We start from the raw sequence: 25,714 nt of genomic DNA, 5'->3' as shown, positions 1-25,714 counted from the left end.
GTTAATGGGCTTCTCTTGTACTCGAACAAGTTGTGTGGAGAAAAAGTTACGTGCAAATGTTTGAAGACGACTCAGGAAGTGTGCATTTTTCTGGTTTGACAAAGAGCGAGGGCTGTGTGAGCGTTGGGTGTGCATTGGGCTGAGAGGTTTCAGTTTGGTGTGTGTCTGGGTGGTGGGGTGGGGGTGGGGGTGGGGGGGTTGGGGGGGGTATGGGGGTTGGTGTGTGCAGCTGCAGACGTGGCGCAGGTGCAGAAGAAGAGAGAAGTGTGGAAAAAAGACAGAAGACGGACGAGGAACGGTGGATGTACAGTGCAGTCATCCATAAAGTAGAAAGCACTACTAAACTCCTTGCCACAGTGTAGTGTTTCCTACTTTATGGATGAGTGTACTGTTGGCTTCAGGGAGAGACTTGGCCCGGCATGGCGCCCGCGCAGGAAATCACAAAAGAGGAAGCTGCTTTGTCTCGCAAGGCCACACATCACCCAGAGTGTTGCAGTTATTTCACATGGGCGGCGTGTGGCGCAGGGCAGAGCTCGCAACTCTTTCCTCCATTTTATGTTTCAACTGTCCTGAATAAAAACATGTGATGAGTAATCTGTGTGATATACAATAAAGATGAAAATGAAAAAGTATCTCGTCTTGGACTCAGTGTTTCTGTGAAAATATACATACTTTATTCCTGTAAAAAGATCCATATTGAAAGAAACCATCACAAGTTCAAGTCAACAAGTCCTCTGTGTTCTACATCTTTAGTTAATGTTCCTCCATCCACACTGCCTGGACATGCAAAAAACAAACAACAACTGAAAAACAATATTAACAAAAATATTTACAGATGAGCTTCCAAAAGGATAATAAAAACAGTAATATATAAAAAGGTCAATCTTCCACTGGTTTCAAACAATGAATGCAGGTCAGGAAAGACAACAACAAAAAAAAAAGAAAAAGAAAAAAAAGAAAAGTTTCCCGCGCGTATGAAAATATACCACAACTCCCAACACTGTTCATTATATACAGAAAGCTCCTACAGCTTCGTTTCCACTGCATCAACAATCTACAACTCAAATATTGTAGACGATCAGCCTAAAAACAGAAATATGACAGTAACATAAATAAGGCCGAACATGGGTATAACATTGGTATGCATGCAGTCAATATACATCCTGTAAACAACATATTAAGACTAAACAAGGTCTTCTCGTAAGGCTAAATAAGATCAGCTGAGCTAAAACACCTACACGGGTCTAGGTCCTATTCAGTCAACAGTGGCGCCGCCTACTCACTACACAGCAGGTAGAGAAATACTTGTGCATTAAAGGCCGTCAAATACAAGATCAGTATAAATATTCGCTGTACATTTTCGGCAACTTTTGAGCATCCACTCCCCCTTTAGAACAAAAACAGAACAACATAAAGAAAACAAAACCAGAACGTACAGTACAGCCTCAGTCTTGCCTCTTTCCCGGCTCCGTCACATCTAAAGTGTCTGTGTCGATCTGCCTTTTATTCTTGGCATCATCACGCTCCCGCCATGTAACACTGACAAACAATTACAACATTCATGACAATTACAGACAAAAAATAATAAACTGCCTCCAACTTGTGTCATCAGCTGTGACTCCATCTACCCATGTGTGGGCAACTTCAGTAGCACGGATGAAGTCAGGTCCGATCAACGCTTCAACCCCCCACCCGACTCATCCTCGTGCTGCTGGATGCTTGGTCTCTCATCACTATGGTAACAGGCAAAGCACCTAAGATTTTGGCATATTCTGCAGTTTTCGACAGCCGGAGTCAACAACAGGTGGCTCAGCATGAATAAGAAACTACGAGTAAAAACCTGAGAAGTTACCCAACAGCCCTATGTCGACGCGGAGGAGAGAGGAGACCCAACCAGGCTGAGTGAACAGTCACTGCACGTGAATACTAAGGCCTGGTCCGCACATTCACATCCACGCTGATATATTCATACACCTGCACTGAAGTAAAGCCGTCACAAAGCATTCAGAGATACTGCATGGTTCTATTGTTCTAGTACTGCAGTGCACAATACGCTATATTGCTAGAGGGGGTTTATACTAAAACAGTCTATAATGTCAGGATGCTAACAGAAGGAATCACCACTACACTGCACGGGCTGATGAAGGTGTTGCTGCACTGTTTTCACCTGTGTGACCCAGTGTTCACACACCACAAGCCGAGCGTCGTTACACTCCCAACGTGGAGGCAAAAGAAAAGACATACAAAAACAACTTATTGCAGTCTGTCTCAGTACAGCTGAAAACTGCTCCCTTTAAAATACAGTGTCACTGCGTTCAAACCAGAGGGAGAGCTGCGTGTTTAGCATCAGGCTGCTAACTGCTAACTCTAGCATCAGGCCTGTAGAGTCTCACAGGATAAATCAGCTGGAGCAGCAATGATTAGTCGGTTAATCAATTAGTCCAGAGGTGATCAAACGGTGTCAAGTTGTTGCCAGCAGCTGAATAACAGACTTCATGGCAACATGTGGGTGAGTTTTTTTGTCTCTCACTCCCATCCAATTATAACATCTGTAAAACTTACAGCATGGTTAACCCCAAACAGAAGTAAGACAAAGACTAGAAACAAGAGTCACTAAATCTATTAATATGACATTTTTTTCATGTTGCTTTATTTTCTGACATGCCGATATATTTTTTCATTATTGATTTGACAGTATTAAGGCTCAGTCTCATCCACTCTCTCCTCTGCCCAGTCGTCCACAGATATTTGTCCTGTGAACAGACAGATTAAAAACTGTTTTCATCTTCAGGGCAGGGTGGGGCTGTTAGTGGGGCAGTTGTCTATGGTAAACCACAGTGTCCGACTTTGAAAAGCCCCGGATTAGTCAGTCAGGAGAGAATTAATGCACAACTCTTTAGATATTATCATTATATGTTAATTGTTTAAGCAAATCTGTCAAACATTTGTCACTGTGTTTTATTGACTGAAAAGATTAACTGATTAATCGTTAGTAGCCCTTTAAGCTAACAGAGCAGCCTCCCTATCACCTGACACTACATCATATTACAAACACTACAGGTCTCTCTCTCTCTCTCTCTCTCTCTCTCTCACTCACACACACACACACACACACACACACACACACAAAATATACAGTATGCAACATTTAGGCCAGCTGTGACTGAGGTCACAAACACCGAGAGTTGTCTGAGAAAGGCATCGTCTGTTTTCAGTCTCACCAGTGGACAGGGCAGCCTCATCCACACACACACACACACACACACACACACTCACACACACACACACACACACACACACACACACACACACACACACACACACCTCCACATTCTTTACATTTAACACTATGTTCCACTTCAACTAACAGTCATGACCCCAAATGAAATCTAAACTACACATATCAAAGTGGATCATCACTGTCTCCGACAGCTTCGTATGACCCTGATGTCCCATCATGCAATGTGGTGGTGACGAGGGCAAGAGTCTGATACAAATAAATAACATGTTCTGTACAAAGTACTGTATAAATACTCTTAAAGACAATAAACACATATGAGGGACTCGCAGACATATTTAAAATTCATCCATTCAGGATGGATAGTGCATTTTTTTTATAGTGACACAGAAGAGATAGACTGCAGCTTCTATTGGTTTGCTTCAGATAAATAAAGTGGCACCAGTACATGAGCATTAAAGCTAATACTTAATTAGCTGTGTCTGAGTTGGGCTGAAGTCTGGAGCTGCTGTTCAGCATCATTTTGTACCAGACTGTTCTACATAAATCTGATCAAGCACTGAAGCCTCTAATGAGTGGGAAATCTTAGATAATCAGGAAGTATTCAGAGAGTATATGTGTGAGTTTGCGCATGTCAACATGCACCTCTACATGCCGTAAGCTGAATGTTGATATTTGAGATTACTATATTTAACAGCTGGTCTAGCAGTGCTCTAAGGCAAATGTATAATTACTAACGGTTAACTCATCAGGTATTAGATCTCATAAACACTAACTGCACCAACTACCAACTGAGACTAACAGTGACAGAAAAAGTGCTTTGAATTTGACGCCAGGATCCTGAGGCAGAAGTCCCGACTCTCACTCTTTCTTGCTGGATCCCAGCTTTTTGAACAGCTTCTTGCCTTTGGAGAAAAAGCCTTTCTTCTTCTTGCCTTGTGCAGAGCAGTCTGTCTTTGTGGGGCTGTCTGCTGGGAGGGGGGCTGGAGGGGAGCCGCAGGCCTCCACTGCAGCTGGAGAAACAGCTGGACCTGGAGCAGGGTCCAGGGCTGATGCGGGGCTTGCAGTGGGTGCCGGTTTGGGTGCTAGGTGTGTGTACTCTGTTGGGTCAGGGAGAGGAGGTTCTGTTTGGGCGTGCAAAGATTCTTCTGTTGCCGAGCGTTGGGGATGTTGTGGCTCTGTAGACGACGTCCCAGGATCCTTCAGGAGAAATATAAGTGTTTTTTATTAAACAACAACTAAAGATTGGTTATGTTTTAAATGATATTACAAAAGGGAAACACTACGACACACACACAGAGGAGGAGGCTCTCTCAACTTTTTCACCTGTGTCTCAATAAACTAAATCCAGAGGCGGGTGTATGATCCTACACAGAGGAGCAGTGTAGATCTACAGTTACAGGAAGTGGACATGAACAGGGGACACTAGTGTTGATCACTGAGCGGCTACAGCTCTGTCTGAAAACACTTACGATCAAGTCTCAAAGTGTACAGTTCGTTTCTGCTTCTGCACAGGGCCATGCAGGAGACAGTGGGGCAGAAGAAATGTGACAGGACAGAATTAAAGAAACAGAACAAAAACGACAGGATGCAGACTGGAAATACAAGTAATGAAAAATAAATAAGTCAGAAAAGAAGAAACTTTTTGATGTCAACGATTTGTGAACATGACGCATAATGTTGCCTGCTACACAGACGGAAACGCAGAGCTACCTGTGATTCCTTCTTGGGTTCTGGTGGAGGCGGAGCGGAGACAAGTTCTGCTGGAGCTTCCTCTGGTAACGCCTGCAGGAAGTTGGAGGGCACTAAGCCTCTGTGTCCATTCAAGTCTCCCTGGAAGATACGACACACACATCAGATACAAACACAAGGCTGCAACTCAACTCAAGACATCGTCTGAATTATCTTTAAGCTGTATTTGGGTTAGGGTTAGGGTTGTTGGAACTGCTTCAGTCTGGACGTCGATTCAGTGCCCCAAGGGCCAGCCGGAGCACATATAAGAAGTCCTTTATTCCCTACAGACATTGAACACAACATGATGCACGAGGGAACGCTTGTTACTCATCTTGTTATTTTATAAGATTTGCTCTGTGGTATTTTTTTATTTAACCTATCTGCTACTGCCTGCTCATTGCACTATTGTATGTTGCACATGTATGTTTTTAATGGTGTGTTTCAGTCAATCAACTACATAATAAAACGGTATGACAACTTTATTGTTATAATTTTGTATTTACATTATATTCTATCACACATATCTATATATATATATTTCATATATTGTATTATTACAGTACAGTGTGTGTATTTTACCCATGCTGCTTCTTAATATATTATCATGTATATTGCATATGTTCTTCATACTAATACCTACATACCTATACTTATATTATAAATAGTGCACACACCACAGAGTGGCACTGCTAGATTTACAGTTTGTTTAGATAATGTAGATATTTTATATCATTTTAATGCATTCACTCTAATTTACTGATTCTATATGTGTCTTTTCACCTCTTAGTCTGTTGTGTTGCTGTGATGGAGGACACAGTAAAGAGTAACTGGATTTTTAGGAAGTGAAGAGCAACAGATTTACAACGACTAAAAAAAGATTCTTGAGGCGTGTGGACACTTACGTAGAAGAAGCCATCTTCGTCCATGTCACCAAACACATGTATGATGTCTCCTGCACTGAAGGTCAGCTCAGCCTGAACACAGCCACAACAAACAGGACAGATAATGAAACAACTGCTGCTACACATTCAGCGCCTTCTCTTGAATAAATCACTTATCTTCTGACCTCTATGTCAGTGTTGGGGGAGCTCTCTCGTGGGTCATAATCAAAGATGGCGACCATCCTGCGAGCTCCTGGGGCGGGGTTACCTGCAGGTGCCGCCGCCGCAGCTGCAGCGACTGCTGCAGCAGCTGAAGCCGCTACAGCAGCTGTCTGGCTGGGATCTGTCAGTCAAACAGAGAAGAACAATAAGAAACAGTTCAGCCCGACATCTTGATAATTAGAGGCGTGAGACGTCTCTGCAGTCCCAGCCAGCTCATCAGCATGCGGCTCATTGTGTCTGCATGTCCGACTCACTCAGCGTCATGCTAAGCTGAGGAAGAGTCACAGCACTGCAGTCAAACACGTCAAAATAAAGAAACAGGAGGTTAGCAGAGAGAGAGAGGCTTTTTTATTTCCCTCACATTAGTGAAAATGAAGACATGAAAATATTTGATGATTAAATGATGCCACTTGAACTGTGAAATGAAAAGAGGAGTTAGAAGAAGGGACCGCTTGACATTTAGAGCTGGGGGTTAGCCAAGAGTTTAAGACCATAAGACATTGGTACTTGAATTGATGCTTCTCTCAGAACAACCATTCTAACCATGTTCCTTTATCTTAATCATTTCCATCCTGATGAAGGTACATTTTTAATATTCTTTCCTTTACTGAGGATCATTAAAAAGGTCCAAACTCTTCAGTGAACCCCGAACCAATCAAACAGTCCCTCCTGAGGGTGGATGAAGGTGAGTCCTGATGTTACAGTCCTCATGGTTCTAACCATTTAAAAAAAAAAAAAAAACAGATTTCACAAAATGGCACTTAAATACATAAAATATCAAGTAAACACATGCTGGCCTCCGGTGCACATTGATCATGCAGGAGCAAACAGAGAGGCAGAAGGTTCAAAGGGTTAACCACAAACCTTGGCTGGAGGAGTCTACGCTCTCCTCCCAGAGTGCTGCAGACTCCACTGGAAGAGACGAGGCGAGGGACAAGAGCGTGAGCACAACGCAGAACGATCGCATGCACAAATTAGAGCTCAAAAAGTCTGAAGACACAGTTCGTGTCAGGCATCACACTGGAGTACGTAAAGTCACAGATGGAGATCAGAGGAGACAGATGCTTCAATAAGTGACTCTCAGGTTTAGGGGATCATGTAATGCATTTAGGACAGAGGAGCAGAAGCCTGGCAAAATGACTTTCTGTGAGATTATCATTTAATAAGAGACGCTGCCACATTCTGCTGCTGCGTCTGCGGTGTATTACATGAAGATCCAATGGAAGCTGAAACAGAGTGGCTCAGTACTCGTGTATGTGCATTTTAACAGTTGTGAAGCTGTTGTGTTACTGACAAAAATGAAATCATAACAAGTTAACCTGTGGAAAGATGAAGTTACTCTGAAACACCTATCTACACTGAGACAGTAAGAGTAACACTAAGCTTTTCTGACAGAGTATGAAGCTACAGTAGAGGGAGGCCTATTCTACTGGTAATACTTGACCATACTGCTGAGAAGCTAATTTCATGACTACAGCAGCTGACCTAAAAATCCCCCACCCTTCGCTGAGTGAAAAGCAGCAACTGAAAGAGCAAAAACTAAAGTGAAAGAGACAGAAAGAGAAGCAAACCAGAAAACCAGAGAGGAGAAGAAAGGAGGGAGGTGGGAAGCCGCAATCTGCAGCGAGACACACCTTTCTTGGATCGTCTCGGTTTCGGCGGTGGAACAGGGCGACGTGGAAGCTGTGCGTGTGTGCGAGTGCCTTTATGGAATTTTAGAAAGGAAAACCAAAAAAATAAATAAAATAAAATGAAACCAAAAAGAAACACAGAGGTGTAACTTTTGAGAGAAGCAGACCAGACAAAGTAGACAATGAAAAGCCAAGTGAAGAGCAATTTAAAAATGACAACCGGCGAGCAGCAGACACGGCAGTGAGAACAAGTGGAAGTGAAAAGGTTAAACCATCTGCAAACACCGCTCTGGGTAGAGAGCGGGAAACAGAAGCAAAGTGTCTGCTGGATTTTACTGGGTGGCTCGCTACCACGCACCACAGGCAAACACTTTGACTCAAGTTTATTCTTTAGACACCTGCATGAAAACACAGTCAGTGACTGAGAACACGGAGATGGTTTTGATTTTCTTAATAGCAACACAGTCAACAGGAAACCATAAAAACATACAAAACAATGCCACAGTTTTGGATCCATTTTAATTAGTTAAACTGAAATCAAGTCTGATCTGAGACCTGTCTTTCAGCCTCCTGCTGGGCCAATTGGTCACAGACAAGAGGGGGTTTTTACTTCACCTCCTCTTTTCCAGAAAGAAGCTTTCAATTTTCTTTGAAGTATTTCCTCCAATGGACTGCAGGCAAAAAATATATCAACGTGTCTCACTTTTAGGTCCATAATTCACAGCAGTGGATCCTGCTACACTCGTGCTGCTATTTTCACTTACCACTTAAACATGAACAGCGGTGATATTATGAATAAGACATTAAAATTTGCACCTACAGCGTGGTAAAGAACATCCAAATACACTCATTTTCAAGTGTAACACGTTTAATATGTAACAGCAAACAACGCAAGTAGAGAGTATAACTGACACATACCTATCTTCTCCATGGAGGCCGCTGTGGACAAGAAGCCCTGCTGCAGCAGCTGCTGCCGGGTCTCCTCATCCTCCACCTGAATCTCAGACACCATGTTACATGGCACGTAACCCAGACGACCACCCGACTCCCCCTGGTAGAACCCGTCTGCGTCTTTATCTCCGTAAACCTGAGGAGAGGAGAGTAACACATTGCTGGCTCTGTGGAACTACTGAATGAAAGCCTCGCAGGCTTCAAACATTGGTAAAAGGTAGAGAAAAGCTCCACAGTGACCATTACGTTCATTTAATGTCTCTCTGCAGGACGCATATTTAACCTTTGGCAGGCCGTGGTCTTTCTGTTAATGTGAGCTTATCAAGGTTGCTGTGAATGGAAAACCTGCATGCCTGTCAGTGTGTCTGAGCAGTGAAGGACATACTTTGATGATCTGTCCTTCAGTGAAGGGCAGCTCCTCCTCAGCAGCGTCAGGATTGGGAGACATGGTGATGGGATCATAAGGGAAGAGGGCCACAAAGATGCGTATGTCACTGTCTCCTTTCATCTTTGGTGAATCAACACCACCTGCGCGCACGCACACGCACACGCACACACACACACACACACACACACACACAGACACACAGATAATTAAAAGATGCCTACAGCGTTCAGCTGAGTGTTCACACACGTCTTTCTTTTGATGAGTGAAGTGTTATGTTGAGAACACTTGACCTCAACACTCAACCACTTCTTAAAAGTTGAACTTGATTCTTTAGAGAAATACTGAATTAATCTGATTTAATTAATTAATCAGCAGAAAATAAATCAGCAACTATTTTGATAAACAATCATTTTAGTCAATTTCTTTAAGAAAAGTTGTAGTTTCTCAGATGTGATGATTTGACGCATGTCGTTGTTGTACAATAGTAAACTTTCATTTTGATATTGTATTGATATCTATGTATATTAATATAATTTATATTGATATCATATTGCATTTTGAACAAAACACAACTCTCTCGACATTTTATGGATCAAGAACATAATCTGCAGTTGGTAATGAAAATAACTGGTTGTTGCAGCTGATTCATTCATTATTCTACATAATCCTTTGTTGTCATGTAATTTATTTCCTGTACTTCTTGTGCTTTTATATGGTGTGCTTTGTAAACTTTATTTTTTATATGGTTTCAACGCAGTTCAGTATTACTTTCAATGTAACAGATCTTTGCAAAGAAGCTGTGCATGCAATTAGTTCTGCAAAAAGTGAACCCGCTTGCCCCTCCCCCCACCACCCACCAACTGTAGCGCTGCTACGAACAGTATTTGCCCGGCACAGGCATGTCCTTAAAAGAGGTAATCAAGCTAAACCACTGATCCTAAGCTGTGTGAGCCGTTCGACAAACGTGCACTCGTTCATGATCTGCAGCAACCGAGCAACATGGGAAACAGAGTGACCCACTCTCTAATCTAACATAAAAAAGAATACTAATATGATCAGAGGTGATTTTGAGACAGTCCGTGTCACAGATAAGGCAAAGCAACCTTCACATTTGGCTCGCAGCAGGAGAGCATACACGAGGCATGACACCAGTGTGATTAAAGACATTACAACTGTAGCCTGTTTGACAGCGAGACAAATTTATAGAGCTGTAGTGAGACTTTAAGCTGCGCTGAAGAGACGCGTTCTCTATCTCATTATGGAGAATCAGCCCATCTGTGGCAAGAGTCACGGGCAGGCAACTTGCACACTTTCACATCCTCAATGATTCTCTAGTAGATATGATAGCACTTCTCCCTGCTCTCTTCCTCTATCTGTGCGCACGTGTACACTTATGCATTTGTGTGTGTAGTCAACTGTACATGCCAGAAAGGTTCATTAAGTGAGTGTGTAGTCAAGACATGAGCAGAGAAGAGGTGAGAGAGGGGGAGATGTGGAGGGAGGAAGACAAAAAGAGAGGGGCTTGTGCGTCTCTTTCTTTGCTTGCTAATCGAGGTTACTATTTTAATGTCTGTCACTTCCTCCTGTCATGACAAGCCACTTTGGGTTAAGCCGGTTCTCAGCTTAGCAGGCTCTCTCCCACTTCTCCACTGCAGCTACAGAGCCTCCTCCTCTCTGACCCCCCCCCCTCCCTCTCCCTACACAAGGTGCTAATCTGACTGCCATCATGTGAGAGAGGGGGAGGCTTGCCAACAGAAAGCACAGGTGTGTCAGCATCGCCTCTTACATTTCCACTGTATAATTGACTTAAGAGAGGGAAACAAACATGAGACGGAGGAAACAGGAAGACAAAAGAGGAAAAAGTCTCTGACCTTTGAGTTGCCTGGCCTGCAAGCACACTGGTTTAGAAGAGAGCTCAGCCTGGCCTCCCCACGATGGACCTGCCTCAGCAGGAGGGATTTGGCCGGGCTCCTGCTCAACGGACAGAAAAACAAACAGGACAATAAGAAAAATGTCGAACAAAGAAATTCAATTACTGCTGGGGAGGAGAGGACACCTCAGGGATTCAGAAAAAATGAACAGCAGCTGTAGCTGTTCATTTTTACATACTACACACAATACTTCACAATCTACGCTGCGTGTATTGATAATCCACTAAGTGCTTACTTATTGCAATAGAGACTGAAACCTCATCAAATACAAAAACCCAGGGTTTCACACATTCTGCCGTTTCAACATAAGCATGTTCCTTCTTTGCACTGTGGTAGTCTTAGCAGACACACGTCAAAGCACATACACTGTCAGCTAATGCATAGATATATAAGAGCTGAGTGGTTTCTGAGGTGCAGGAGGACGTGACAGAGACGGGATTTAGTGCAGTCAGACAGAGGGAGAACAAATTCAGTTATATGTTTCAGCTGTAGCTGAATTGTAAAGATTAGAAGTCTGAAGCCAGATAGTGAAAGAGGACCTGGTTTAAATGTTTGGCAGCCACATGCCAATACTCGATATAAACTGTCGGTTGTTTGCTCCCTCTGTCCGCTGCAGGGATGATGATGGAGAAGTAAGTTGCTGTCTACTGAGCGGTGGAGTGAGGTGACCTCCGCTAAAGGTTAGATCCACACTGCTACAGGGGAGAGGAGCGGGCTGGGACAACACACCCATTGCGGCTGGCCTGCAGCGACGTTTACCAGCGGATCGGCCTTCAGGCCTCGGCGGTGAGGAGGCCTGCAGTGCTCCGTCTGAGCCCCCTCCACCCACCACTCAGAGCTCATCTGCTCCACCACCACCTCCCCAGGACTGTACTCCGCAGGTTCCTCGTTATCATCTGTGCCGTACTCCACGTCGATCTCCACCCCACGACCAACAGGTGCCCTCAGAGTCCGTACTGTTTTGCTGACCGGGTAGGGTCTTGGCGGGGTAGGGCCATGGCTGAGGCTGGCTGCCGCGGCGACAGCCATCTGACTCCTCAGCATGGCCTCCCTCCTAAGGCGGTCCCCTAGCCCTCTGAGCAGTACTCTGTCTCCTCTGTTGGGGGTCGGCTGGGGAGGACAGCGGGCTGAGACCCGCCTGCTGCTGGGACCCTCATATAAACTCATGTCTTCTTCAGGATAACTCATAGTGTCCACTGTGTCTGCGTAGTGCACCCTGTGCTGCGTCTTAGGCTTGACCTGCAAGGGTCCGTGTCTGGGTAAAGGCTCTTTGGTTAGGGATCTGGGATCCCTGTTGAAGTGGTGATGGTGCTGGGGGACGTGTGGGTGTGGGTTGGGGTTGGAGTGATGTTGGTGATGCTGGGGGACATGATGGAGGCGCTCTGAGTCTCTGGGGTGAAGGTGGCTATGCCTGGGCCTGCGGTGGCTTAAAGGCTCTTCTTGACTGCTGTCTTCCTCCTCCGTCACCTCGGGGATGCTGAACAGCTGCTTGCTGTGGTAGACCTGAGGGGGCAACTTAAGGATCCTCTCAAGAACCTCCTCATCACTGTCTGGAGGCTCCATCTTGCATGACTACAAGGGCCACAGGTCAAAGCAAGCAAGAGTGGGTTGGTGAGGGTGGGATGGAAAATCACATTGTTCAGTAAAAATAAGGGAAGCGCAGACAAAAGTGACGAGAACCCGGCCAGGCAAAGGAAAGAGAAAAAAGGAAGAAAAAGAAAAAACGAAAACAATCAAACACCCTCAGGAAAATTTAAAAGGCCACAAAGTGGGAACTGAAGTATGCAACTGAAAGAAGCACATTATAGGCACAACATAAAGAGCAACTCCTTCCTTTACCCTGTTAGCTCCAACTCTGTAGCCCCTGGCCTGGACTTCTCCGAGGTGGTCGGAGTAGAGGTCCTCCTCCTCCTCCTCCAGGATGTCAGACAGGTCTGATCGGCTGTTGTCTGCATGGTAGTCACTGGGAGGCTCCACAAGCCCTCTGCCATAACTCTGTGAAAACGTCAGCAAACACCGTGAATCAAACCGTCCAGTGTGAATTTATCTTTTTTAAATTCTTACTTATTATTGCCATTGTCTGACTAAAACAATAAATCTGTAGGTTCGATAGTGACATGATGTAGATTCAAATGTACACCTGAAAATAAAAAATACAAATACAGAAATGATTAGAGATACGTGATTTAGCTTTTGAGAAACAGCTCCTTTGACAGAAATATGAATCAAACGTATTATATGAGCAGAATATCAAGCTGCACATGCTAAAAACTTCCAAAGCATCTCTATTCATTTATTAGAAAAAATGTGACAGGCTGCTTTACAAGCAAAAATACTTACCAACTAAAAAAGTATAACTTAAAGGGGAGCTCCATGGATTTGAGTTGCTGTAGTAAGTTGTATGAGGCCTTTTGAGGATGTTCAAAATCTGATAACTTGCTAAATCAGTGGAGCAGTGCTTTAATGCTCTCTGCCTTTATATCTGACAGCTGATGGACATTATGACATTCAGGTCAATAGCTGCTCAAATAGCTCAACATAACCGAGACTATTCAAGGCTCCAGAGGACGTCAGCGACTTTATATGTGGACTACATCTATTTGTTATATAATACGAAGCTTAACCACCCCCCCCACCCCACCCCTGTCAGACCAGCTCTCAGTCGTGATCAGACTCAGCTATAGCTACAGAACATACTCCGTTTATTTTTGTGGTGAAGAGTCGACTGTTTCAAAGAGCAGGTGAGCGTCAGGCTGACCTGCTGCCTCCCGCAGTACGCCGGCTCCTGGTCCTGTCTCAAGAACTCTTCGATGGACACCAGGCGGGTATTCTCTCGCTCCTCCTCTACCTCTGACTCCAGCGGGGAGGTGCTGGGGGGTCGATGGAGGTTAGTTTCCTGAGGGTTAAGGAGGTCTGTGATCGGGGCTTTGGGCGGGGTAGGGATGCGCTCAGGGGTCCCGAGCTTGGCACTGGGGTCCTCGATGAAGTCTGTGATGGATGGGAAAGGACGTATCGTTCCAGGGCTGTCGGTGTCTCTGTGCTGCTCCGACACTGCTGCTGCTGCTGCCGGTGCCGGTGCAGGTGCTGCTACTGGAGATGGTTGGGGTGCTGAAGTGGTGGGGGAGGTCACATTAACCTGAGGATGACAGAGAGTCAGTGCAGTGCTGTTTAATTACGTTTGTCACTCCAGAGAAATAAAAACGTTGCGTCTCATATATAGGAGGATGATTACCATTGGAGTGATGGTGGGGGCACCTGGTAATGTGGCCTCACACACAGCCAAGGCAGCAGCAGATGAGGGGTTGGCCCAGGCCTTCACATATGAGGCAGATGAGAGAAGACCTTCTGAGTGGAGAGCATGAGGAGGGTTGGCAGCAGCCTCCACTGTGAGGCCAGTGTTGTGTGTGTCTGGTGGCAAAGTGCTGGGCAGCATGGAGACTTTGGCAGCAGAGTTTATGTAGGACGGCGGTGAGGGCATGTTACTGGGACCTATTGGGCTGCAGGGTAGGGGGGGTGGCACAACTGGGGCAGTGATAGCTGGGCCTGCCATGATGGCAGCCAGCTTGGAGGGCACATTGACTGGCAAAGAGTCACAGGACTCCCCATGGGCGGACATGGTGCGGACAGTGAGCTCCTGAGCTGCCTGCAGGGACTGGATCTGAGAGGGGCCCAGCAGAGCACTGCCGGCTGTTGGGGAAGACACCTCCAGCACCTTGGACAGGAGAGCGACAGGTACATGTCACGGTGACGTTATAAAACGGAGCACCAGCTTAAAAAAAGTCACAGATACGTCCTGAATAAGTGAAGTGATTTTAAACAAAAGACTTTGGAAGTTCTTACCTTTTTCTTATCAGCGTATATCGTGTATCCAGTGACACGCACTCCATTGGAGGTCCCGGCTGCATCTATAGTGACCGGCAGCCAGCTGATGAGGGCGATCCCCGGAGAGGGGCCGTGCTCCAGCTGCACATCCAGAGGAGCATCAGGGGGACCTGCAGGGAGGAGAAGCATCACACCACAGCCAGTGGCAAGCAGAAGATGGAGAAACATGATTATAGATATTTACACGATCAAATGAAATGCTCATATTGAAAATACATTGCTTGGGATAAGAAATAATGATCACAAAGGGAACATGGTTTACCAAGAAAGTTGCCGTCTAACACTCTACAGGGACAGTAAGAAACTTAGAGACCATATACCTGGGTTCCCAGAGTGTGGGCATGAAACTTAAGCAAATTTGAATGATCATTTAGAGAAATACAACTTACATCTAATATGACACTGATCAGAAATATACATCTTACAGGCTTAAAGTTGGTTCATGAAAAATAAAAATACTGTTGAGTGGGAGGAACAGAAGATGGTACCACAAACTGACGTCAAGTGATGATCAGGGTTAAAAACTAAAAACAAAACATCAGTGACACAGTTTTCATCAAAATACCAAAACCTCACATTCAAACTTCCTTGTTTACATGAAATTCAGATTCTATATAAAGATGCAGTGTTCTGTGGGCAGGGCAGAAAAATAATTCTACTTCTGTTTAATTCATGTCATCAGTACTTCATCAGTCGGTGTAGCAGAGGAAAAGTCGCCTGTTTTCTTTCCCTTTTACAAGCAATGCATTCTGGGCCAATGTGCTCTGGTTATTTAATGAAGGAAATGTGATTCAGAGCAGCTCACAGTGGCAGCTCTCATGAATAAACTGATGACCTTGTGTAGGAGGAAGAGAATCATCACTACTGAATATAAGACATGTACATTTGCAGTGTGAGATACAATACGCGGGGCTGACACGTAGAGCTGGTAACCGTGCTACGGGAGGGGCTATGGGAGGGGTCGCCTACCAGACAAGTCCCTGATATTAACTGCCTCAACAAACCCCCCCTCTGTGTGTCACAACCGGCTGGACTGTTTTCGAAATGTCACTCACTAACAGCCACATCTGCGTATGGTTACAATTGAAAATGTCACACACAGACACACACACACACACACACACACACACTGAAAAGCAGCTAATGCACGTTTTCCAGACAAAAGATTGATTTTTGCAAAACGGAACACAAACACATGTATCTAATGTATACAGTTATTTTAGGTGCAGACATCTTGTTTGAATCTCAAATTCTATACCAGTAATGTGCCGTCAGACTGCGGCTCTGTGGGTAAAATAGTGTGTAGTGTAAAAAAGTGTATCTGAATTAACTAATGGCATCAGCCATTTTCACAGAGCTACAGTATCAAACTTATTATTTCCAAAAGAAAATCCTTGATCTGGATCAAACATTTGAGCCAAACATGTTCTTACTTTTATCGAGATTAAACTCTTGATTTGATTTTGAATAGGTAAAATAGTCTGATCGATTGATGATCCGTAGACTATGTGTACAGTTAGAATGACACCTTTACAGGATCTGACAGCAGAGAAAAATACTGAATCCTGACCTGCCATCAGCGTGGTGAAGGTGATTGTAGTGCTTCTGTGTTCACGTCGCTCCACAGGTAACTCCCATGGTGTGCGGTGCGGCCGTGCCTCCACTTTGACTGTGTACTGCAGGCTGGGCAAGAGGTTATTGAGGCACAGCGAGTAGCAGCCAGCCTTCACCAGCTCACACTCCTCCTCATTCAAGGACACAATGTGCACATAGTTACTATTGCTGGGCAGCCAGGTCAGGTTGGCAGAGGTGGCGGTGATCCTCTCCACGCGCAGCTGCGTGGGCGCCACACAAACGTCCCGACCGACCAGCATGCTGCAGCGCAGCTGGTCCGAGAGGCCCTTCTCTGTCAGGCTCTGCACTGACACGCGGTAGGCCTTGAGGTTTATGTCCAGCCGCTCCAGCACTGCTTTGGTTTGGGCACCGAAGGGCACATTGAACCGCAGCTCCTGGTCCACGTACACATTATAGCTCCACACATTGCCCCACCCAGCCGGCACCAGCGGAGGGTCCCAGCCAATGATGATGCTCTTGGCAAGCTGCTTGATGAGGGTGAGCTTACGTGGGTAAGGCACAATGTCCACTCCCACCTCCTCCAAATCCAAGTCCAGGCCGTTGGTGAGGGGGGCTGGGACAGCCAAGGCCGATGCTGAATCCGAGGGGGCTGAGGCAGGGCCAGAGGCAGCGGAGGCCTCTGTCACTTCTGAGGCGCTGGCGCCTACGTGGAGGTGATGCTGGTGGCTGGCACTGTGCAGGCTGCTGTCTAGCAGGGAGTTATGGGACATGTCCCCTGTCTCTGGATGGTGAGTGCTCATGACGTCATCGTCCGATACACGTTCTACAAAGTTAGAGGGGACCAGCCCTCTCCGTCCGTCCATCAGCTCACCTGAAAGGAACCACGGTGACATACTGAATACCACGTACAGACAGGAACGGGAACATGTAGATACAATAAATCATCCTCCTGACTCACCTTCATAGAAGCCATCATCATCCATGTCTCCATACACATAGATGTATTCTCCAGCAGTAAGTGGCAGCTCCACCTCAGGGTTGTCGTTGGGACCATCATAAGGATTGTAACTGTTCAAAGTAAATTTACCAGGAAGTTATTTTCATCACATATTAGCAAACCTGAGGTAGTGAGCTGACTCTGCCTTCGTATAATACTTACCTATATCTTGCAATGAAAACCTGAAGCTTCGCGGCTCCTCTGCTCGCCGTGTAAGGTGCCGGGGCCACGTCAATGTCGAGCTCCTCTACTTCACTGGCAGTGTCCACCTGAGAACACCAGTAACAGATGGTGAATCACTGGGACCTGCAGGCCGTTCTAAAACTGCCTTCATTAATGTCAGAAAAAACACATTCAAAAGGGAATAGAAGGGGGAAAATAGTTGTATTCTTCTGGTGGGACATGTTGATGTACCTGGAATCTTATTTTGATGAAAAGCAGAAGCAAAGGAGTTGTTTGTGTGTAATGGCTTGAATAAACAAGCATCATTCTATTAATAACTAAGAACCAGTTGCCAGTTCATTAGCCACACCTAGCTGAAACTAATGCTAACAGCTCTACAATAACTCCTCACTTCCTGAAAGTTATGATGTTCACTGTTTCTCTAACTGTTTTAAGGAGGTGACGATTCAACTTTATGATAATTTTTTATATAATATTTTTTTTAAATATTTGTCTACCCCACTTACACTAGAGGGCATTTTCTTAAGGGCAATGTCCAATACCATATTTCTCAGCACTGAAACCCACCTCTAGCAGAGAATACTAGTACTATTAAAACTGGAATTAGATGAGTGTACACTCTGTTTTAAACATATGAAAACTGTTATCTTGAAAGGCCATGTCTGTTTGGAAATGACAGTAAAGGAAATCATGGTGTCTGACTGTAAGATTATATTTGAGCACATGTGGGAGGAAATATCTGACTGTGCAGACAGAAATACAGAAAGGTATTACTGTAAATACACAGCTAGTTATTAGCCGGCATAAATGATTATTCACATGAAAATACAATATTCTTATTATACGGTGATTAATATTCATGAGTCACTGTTGCTGCTGGAGTCACTTTGATACCTGATGTGGAGTTTGATTTCCATTCGTACCAACTACTCACAACACAATAGGAGAGAATGTATTTATAGCTCCCTGGGAAAACCTAGTTTCAGGATAATCACTTACAACTACTACTGTATAACCTTCATAATCCACAGTGGCCAGTGGATTATTTCACTAAATATAAGCTTTATTGAACTATGGGCAGACGAGTGACATGATGGAAAGACCACCGACCTGTCTGCCACGCTAGACCACACACTGACTTTTTGGAGACGTTACACCGCAAAAATACTAAATCAAAGCATCAGATATCAATAATGTCTCTTGCGTATGAGCAGAGGGAGCTGTAGTGTATTTAGCTATAGTCTGTACTCGCGTGAGATGACAGAGAGGTTAAGGGGGCTTTTTAATCCATTAAACCCACACAATCAATGTGCTCGTGCATAGCCGTCTTGGTAATCTTGATGAGCGATCTGCTTGTCTATGTAGAGACAAAGAAAGCAGAAATATTGCAAGGAGGGGTCGTGCACAGTGACATAACCTGGATGAACATCAAGAGGCTAAAGAAGCGTTTTCATAAGCCTACAACCAGCGCTTTAACACTAACCAACCCATTCTAACCTGGGTCTGACAGATATTACGAGGATCTCAGACAGCTCTCAAATGTAGCAGCAATATTAGTTTTAGGTTTAGAGTTTAAAAAAGGTCATTTCAAGCCATGGTTACAAACTGGTATGTTTCTATTAATGTGCAACATCAGCTGCTCAGGGTCTGCAGCTGAAAGCTTCTCAGCCTCATCCAAATGTTAATTATTGTGTGAAAACAACAGATGAACAATACATTGTTGGGGTTGTACCTCATGTGTTGGGCTTGATTTGTGCGGACTGAGGTGGGTGTCAGACTTGGGGGTGAGGTGTGTGGTCTCTGACTTGCTGGAGGAAGAGCCTGACTTGCTGACGCTGATGGTGGGCAGCTCTCGGTGCTTGGTGACGGGCGAGCGCTCCACCCTGGACAGCCCAGCGGCGTGGGGGGTGGCCCCCATCCGCAGAGCAGCGGCCACATCTAGCAGGAGGGAGGGAGAGGAAGAGGATAATACATAATCCATGACTTTAACAGACACTTCCAGTCCTCTCACTGGTTAACGTGGTTGAATCCTTCAGCATTCAGGTGGGTGAGGTCACTGGTCGACATGCAGGAGGCTCAAGGTTGAACCTGGCTGATTAAACAGTGGAGGAAAAAATCCCGTCTCCATCTGTCTGAGGTCAGAGGTCACACTACCTTGAGGCAACGTGTGTCACACCAGCGCTGTTAAGGGGCTTAACTGGTTCCACGGTCCACAGACATTTCTCTGACCCTCATGAAATGGTGATAATTACAGACAAACTCTGTTACAGTGTTGGACTGTGACGGTGGGTGAGATGACAGAACATGCCGTGCTTTTGTGACGGTGCCCAACACATATTATGGGTAACAGAGACGGAGAGCGTACCGAGCGGATCATTACCCTCGGGGCATGACAGAGTGTCACCTCCCTCGAGACTCCAGAAGGCTATTTCACCCAGAGACACCATATCCCATGAGCCACCAGTGCAGTCTAAAACACATGAACAGTGTAGGAGAAAGAGGTTGGATACACACAGAAGGAAAGGTTTGGACTAGATTTGCACTGTTAGTTTTATGGCAGCTGTGGATGGGGCTGCGTTAAAGTGGATACTCTGACATCATTTAAAATGCCTGTGCATTAACTTCACAGCCTTAGAAGAAGAAGCTGAGATGTGACACACACACCTACTACTATGCTCATTCTGTTTTACTGATACAAAAAATCCCTTTGAAAAACAGAGAAATACTAAAACCTGAAAAGACGCATCCGTGATGGGACAGTTAATACAGGATTTGGATGCTTTTGAAGATCCACGAGTGGACTGATGCTGTTGTTTGAAGATTTCTTTTGGAACAGAAAGGATCAAAGAACTCTAACATACAGTATATATATACTATGGAAGCTGAATCATGGTTAGATAACGATTTAACTAGAAGTTTATCTTGGAAAAAGATGGAGGAAGGCAGATAGTTTGACTCAAAGTGACACTTTGACTTTATTGTTTAGTTCTGAGTCATCAGTGAATGATGTTACTTCAAAGATCTGTGGTTGTTGACAACATTGTGTATTTGCCAATTTAACAAACTCATTCGATTACCCAGGTTAACATTCTGCTGATATCATAAATGAACCAAAGCAATCTATTCCTTTCACCTGGTTGTTAAATATCTTTTCTATCACAAGAGACTGATCAGAGCTGCATCTAATTTCAGTTAGGAGTCTCTCGTGACCTAAAGCGCTCATCACCTGCTTCTCTCTCAGCTGTGCGAGTTGTGTTTTTGTGTGTGAATACATGTCCATGCCGGTGTGTCTCACCTCGCTCTGTAGTCAGGCCCACCCCATTGGTCAGAACAGAGAGGCTTGGATTGTTGAGGATGCTAGAGCCGGCCAGGTCCACCTTTGAGGCCTGCAGACGAAACTTCTCCAACTCTTGGGACAGCAAGCCGAACTGTTCGCTCTGGCTGCGACATTTCTCCTCCAGCTCTCGCACCTTTGACTACACATGAGGAGAACACATATACAGTAAAACACACAGTTTTTAACCATCAGAGTGATACGACTATAAGAGGGAAATTCCACCTTTCCACACTATACATTTCAGTGGTAACTGTGTGATGAATTGCTATAATTTAAATTTTTCTTCTTCTGTGTTTTAAGGTGAATTTCTCCTTTAATAGAATCACAAAGGGAGGGATATAACCCGGTAAGAAGAAGAAAAAGTAACGTCCTTTATAAATTGTCAGTGTCATGCAGAAACCTCTTATCCCTATACAGACATTTTCTTGGTAACTATGGAAACCTTTTTTTATCATGAATGAACACACACGTCTGTCACATTAAATTTTACATCTGATTTTACATTCACGATTAATTTGGTGGCCGGACACAAACATACAGTCAACACATTTCCGCCCTTTCCATGCCTTTACATAAGGCATAAAGAATGTATTATAAAACAAAGTATTCCAATGTGAGGTTGGGTTTCTGCAAGACAGACAATATAAACTGTCAATGAAACACATGTTAAGGCTGCAAACACAAGTTACAAGCGATTATGGGCTCAGAGGGAAGAAAATGAGAGGGAAATAAAGGCGGGTAGTTTTCTGGTGAGATGGGAAACAGTAGCACAAACCAGAGCTGGAAGGTAAGGTAGGTTGTGAGAAGCTACACTGTGTTGTCTTTTACACTGCAATCACTTTAAACAAAGTCACTAGACAACAGCGTTATTTGCCATAACACTACCGAGGTTGGCCTCAGCCCTGCTGAGTTTCTATATGTGGCTGATTTCACTTCCGGTTGCGGTGGGAGTTTCCTGGCAGCCTGATCTGACAAAAGCCTGTGCACGAAACTGTCTGAACAACATTTCCTGTTAGCTCTCACCTACGCAAACCCCCGAGTGTGCACTCAACTGTTATCTGGCTACACTGAGCTGAAGTGGTAGTGAGTACTAAAACACTGAGAGAAATCACACTTCAACCTCAAATAAATACTCTGTGACAAAGTGACTCAGTCATGTGTTGGCTTAATGAAAAGAGAAATTATACTTCAGTGTTTAAGACCCAATAACATGCCAGCAAGACAAGCTGATAACTGTGCAACAGATACAGTGTTATCTGACCCAGTGTGAATGACCTGATTTATACACACTTTGGTAACCTAAAAAACTGTATCTACATCACATTGGCCTCTATAGCCACGTGAAGCATTTATTTACTGCAGTCCAATTTGAGTATCTAAAAACATAAATGGTGCACAGACCTGATTATGTTCTGTCAATTTAGAGGATTTAAATAAAAGGAACTGGGGTTTGGTGGTTCTATCTACAGGAGACAGGGAAGGTTTTCTGGAGGAGAGATACAGAGTTTGGCCCAGGAGGTAAAGCAGGCTAAAGGTTAACAGTACCTGCATGCAGTCCAGTGTACTCTGGTTAGCAAAAAGATAACACAAAGGACAAAAATGTACATAAAAGTAAACACATGCTAGAGAAAAAATGAATCTGGGAAAGACAAAATAGATTAATAAAGTAGAAACACAGCAGTCTGAGTCCAGGTCGACGAGAGAATCCCTGTCAGGAGCCAGTATCAGCAGAATGTCTCTTGGCCTTCAGCAGCCAACACCTGCCCTCTGTAGGGACACACATATTCCTTATCATCTTTCAAAAAAATGTTTTTAACAGATTGAGGAAGGCTGTGTGTTGACTTGGCAACAAAGTTCAGGCTCTTGGGAGGGAAAGAGACTTTCTCCTGTGATGCATTGGGTTTAAATAGAGAGACAGAAAGTGAGCGAAACAAAGCAGGAGGAAGGAAACGAGCAGTTTTTAAAGCAGGAGCAGCTATACTCTACCAGCTCCCTCCGCAACACAAGCTGAGTCAAATCCTAAAATAAAATACACACTTCTTTTAGGAACAAACACAAAATGCACAGTGTCAAATAAGGAGCAGACATAAAGAGTCAACAAAACAGTCATCGAGTGTGGATGATGACATTTTTGAGTTTTCGCTGTGGGCTCTTCTCTCTCTTCTATCTTTTTTTTGATCTCTATCCTTTTTTTTTTCACCACTCAAAAACAGAAGCCAGTGAGACAGACCGGGACTTCAACTGTCATCGACTGTCTGGACTCATTTTAAATTCAAAGTGTGTTACACTCACACTGAGAGCATACATGAACGTCACACAACAGCAGAGAAGCCATCTGTTCAAACGGTTTTCCAGGCCCGTGAGTGCGACAAAAAATACAAGTATTTTCTGCAACTGCTTCTCTGCCAGGTGTTTCGATAAGAATAAAGAGCCCACTGTTCTGTACGTCCATGCTGCTTCAGTGGAAATGAGATGTCTTCTGTCTACTCAGAAAGGGAGAGAATTAAATCATTATCCTATTTTTTGTTGTTGTAAAGGACATGAGAAACACCTTGAACAATAAATAAGATTTGATGGCGTCAGACAGGAATCGGGTAGTGCTGAAAAACACTCCTCCTCTCTAATGTTGGGAGTAAGTTCCACTCTTTTGTGTGACTTTATAAACACTGGAAGCTTTGAGTTTTATTTTGGTAACTCTTTACTGTGAGGTAATAAAAGCACTGGACGGTATGAACATCATTTATCATTTATTTGTCTTTTTTGATGAGTAGTCACAGTGGTGTAACACAAACTCACCTCCAGCATCTGAACCACTCCTTCATGCTCCCTCTTGGCGAATAACTGAGCCTGATGAATAAAAAAAGACATTAAAGTCAGTGCAATGTTGGTTGTTTGCTCATAAAAGTCTAATTCAGAGCACAGCGAGCTCAGTGCTTTATAGGTGCCCAAAGGTTGCCTCCTGCTGGACAAGAAGCCCCATTTCCCACAGTTTAGGCTCAAAGCAACCAAGGGGTCATAAAGGTTTGATATAAGCAAGAAAAGTATCTACGTTAAACATGGAGAGTGTGTGAGAGGCGGCGGTTCTTACCCGCTGTAACCGTTTGATTTCATCCTGTTTGAACTTAAGGATAGCCAGTGCCTGCTCATGTTCCAATTCCAGCTGCTGCCTTCGCTCGGCGACCTCTCGCATATGCTGTTCGAAAGAAAAACGATCAGAAGACAATGGTAAGGAGTGAAACTGAATATCATACACAGAGTATCTGACCCTGACTGTACCTTTAGGACCTGCTCTAGGTTCTCCAGTTTGGCACGGAGTCTCTGGTTCTCCTCGAGAACTGAATTGTGTTGAGCGGTCACTTCAGAGAGATCTTCCCTCAGCTCCTCATTCTCAGCCCGAGTCTTGAGAAACAACAGCAGGTTACTTGACTGGACGTTTTTCTCTCTATAACATCATTAGCATCAGTCACATTACACCTGAACTAAATTAAACTGAGAAGTTGTTTATACTCTCTTATAGGAAGGTTTGTAGTGCTCTGTTTTAACATCACTGTATGTTGGAGGGTAAAATAAATATTATTCTAACAGCTATGACAGACGCCATCCAGCTTATAAAAAAAAACCAAACAAAAAAACCTTGACAGCGCAGGGAGACACTGACCTGGTCGAGCAGCTGTGCCTTCCTCCTGAGGAGATCTGCCTCCTCCTTTAGTTGCTCATTTTTGCCTCGCTCATCCTCAAGCTGGCTCTCCTGTTACAGAACCACAAATAAAACTGAGGAAATCCATGTCTCCCAAGTCGTCACTACGTCCACTACGGTAGTGTTTATACTAGACTAGACTGGAGGGCGGCCAGACGGCACATGAGACAGAAACACTGGAGCAAGAAGATCTCTTACCAAATCCAGACATCTCTTCTGTCGCTTCTTTACTTCATGCTCAAGGTTTTCACATTCTTTTCTCTTCTTGCTCAGCTCACTTTCCTGAACCGACAACGATAACAAAGCATTAACAGTTACACTAAATCCTCGTTCTGAAATCTAGAGCGGCTCTGAAACTAGATCTAGTTATTCACAGGGTTTACAACAGAACAAACTCTCAGGACAAAGAGCAGGATTCACTGTACAAGAGCAAAACCATGAAAAACAATATGTAATATCATGACACATTATTTGTATTTACATTCTGCAATGCAGAAAACATTGGCTTTAGTTTCCATATTGACCTCTGACATGACAGCAATGAGGTATTAAAAAGCTTAGCATCCTTTAATTATTCTAAATGCAGCTTACATGCAGGACCAGCATAGGAGAAATCAGCTTATTTCAGCGTGGCCACAGGACCTCAATCAAGTATTACCACTGAGACTGACTGTGTGGGGGGAAGCTACAGAACACACAGGCTAATTGCAGACCACCAGCAGCTGACTGGAAGAGATACTATACTCTCACCAGTCGTGACACAGCAAGACAATAATGATAATTAAACCGCAATCTGTGGTCTGATTTGCTTGATTGTGTCACAGCTTTAAGACCTGAATAAAGTCATTAGAATCAAGTAAAGCTGTTCAGTTGAAGCTGTGAAGCTAAACTACCATGTCTGGTTGTACTGGAATTTGATATTTAACACAGATGCTTTTTTTTTTAAATTGTTTGGATTGTCCCCATGAGCTAAATCCATCTGTTGTCCAGAAGATGGTGTAGACGACCATGTGTCTCCTTTGATGCACACGGAGCTGCCAATCACTTTGTTTCTTCTCTAACCCTGT

General features: G+C 44.3%; 1 protein-coding gene across 8 annotated transcripts in view; it reads right to left on the bottom strand.

Moving 5' to 3' along the window:
* Nucleotides 1–651: 651 nt before the first annotated feature.
* Nucleotides 652–25,714, bottom strand: part of LOC130182287 (RIMS-binding protein 2) — a 61,532-nt gene continuing 36,469 nt past the window's right edge. For 2 of the 8 annotated variants that reach the window (XM_056397091.1, XM_056397098.1), the window contains 26 exons: nucleotides 24,846–24,929; nucleotides 24,609–24,698; nucleotides 24,227–24,349; nucleotides 24,039–24,143; nucleotides 23,747–23,797; nucleotides 22,937–22,969; nucleotides 20,909–21,089; nucleotides 19,979–20,083; nucleotides 19,346–19,551; nucleotides 17,593–17,699; nucleotides 17,392–17,501; nucleotides 16,429–17,304; nucleotides 14,817–14,968; nucleotides 14,209–14,688; nucleotides 13,735–14,112; nucleotides 12,816–12,971; nucleotides 11,706–12,548; nucleotides 10,917–11,016; nucleotides 9,043–9,185; nucleotides 8,625–8,793; nucleotides 7,710–7,778; nucleotides 6,940–6,987; nucleotides 6,039–6,196; nucleotides 5,875–5,946; nucleotides 4,952–5,071; nucleotides 652–4,438 (listed from right to left, as the gene is read on the bottom strand). In XM_056397091.1, coding sequence (XP_056253066.1) covers nucleotides 4,100–4,438; nucleotides 4,952–5,071; nucleotides 5,875–5,946; nucleotides 6,039–6,196; nucleotides 6,940–6,987; nucleotides 7,710–7,778; nucleotides 8,625–8,793; nucleotides 9,043–9,185; nucleotides 10,917–11,016; nucleotides 11,706–12,548; nucleotides 12,816–12,971; nucleotides 13,735–14,112; nucleotides 14,209–14,688; nucleotides 14,817–14,968; nucleotides 16,429–17,304; nucleotides 17,392–17,501; nucleotides 17,593–17,699; nucleotides 19,346–19,551; nucleotides 19,979–20,083; nucleotides 20,909–21,089; nucleotides 22,937–22,969; nucleotides 23,747–23,797; nucleotides 24,039–24,143; nucleotides 24,227–24,349; nucleotides 24,609–24,698; nucleotides 24,846–24,929 — 5,298 coding nt within the window. In that variant the 3' untranslated portion in view covers nucleotides 652–4,099. The remainder of the gene's footprint in view (nucleotides 4,439–4,951; nucleotides 5,072–5,874; nucleotides 5,947–6,038; nucleotides 6,197–6,939; nucleotides 6,988–7,709; nucleotides 7,779–8,624; nucleotides 8,794–9,042; nucleotides 9,186–10,916; nucleotides 11,017–11,705; nucleotides 12,549–12,815; nucleotides 12,972–13,734; nucleotides 14,113–14,208; nucleotides 14,689–14,816; nucleotides 14,969–16,428; nucleotides 17,305–17,391; nucleotides 17,502–17,592; nucleotides 17,700–19,345; nucleotides 19,552–19,978; nucleotides 20,084–20,908; nucleotides 21,090–22,936; nucleotides 22,970–23,746; nucleotides 23,798–24,038; nucleotides 24,144–24,226; nucleotides 24,350–24,608; nucleotides 24,699–24,845; nucleotides 24,930–25,714) is intronic. The other 6 variants (XM_056397093.1, XM_056397095.1, XM_056397096.1 and 3 more) reach the window with 6 other exon arrangements.

This window comes from Seriola aureovittata, chromosome 15 (assembly GCF_021018895.1).
Source record: "Seriola aureovittata isolate HTS-2021-v1 ecotype China chromosome 15, ASM2101889v1, whole genome shotgun sequence".
Classification (NCBI taxonomy): domain Eukaryota; kingdom Metazoa; phylum Chordata; class Actinopteri; order Carangiformes; family Carangidae; genus Seriola; species Seriola aureovittata.
This window is presented reverse-complemented; position numbering and strand designations above follow the sequence as displayed.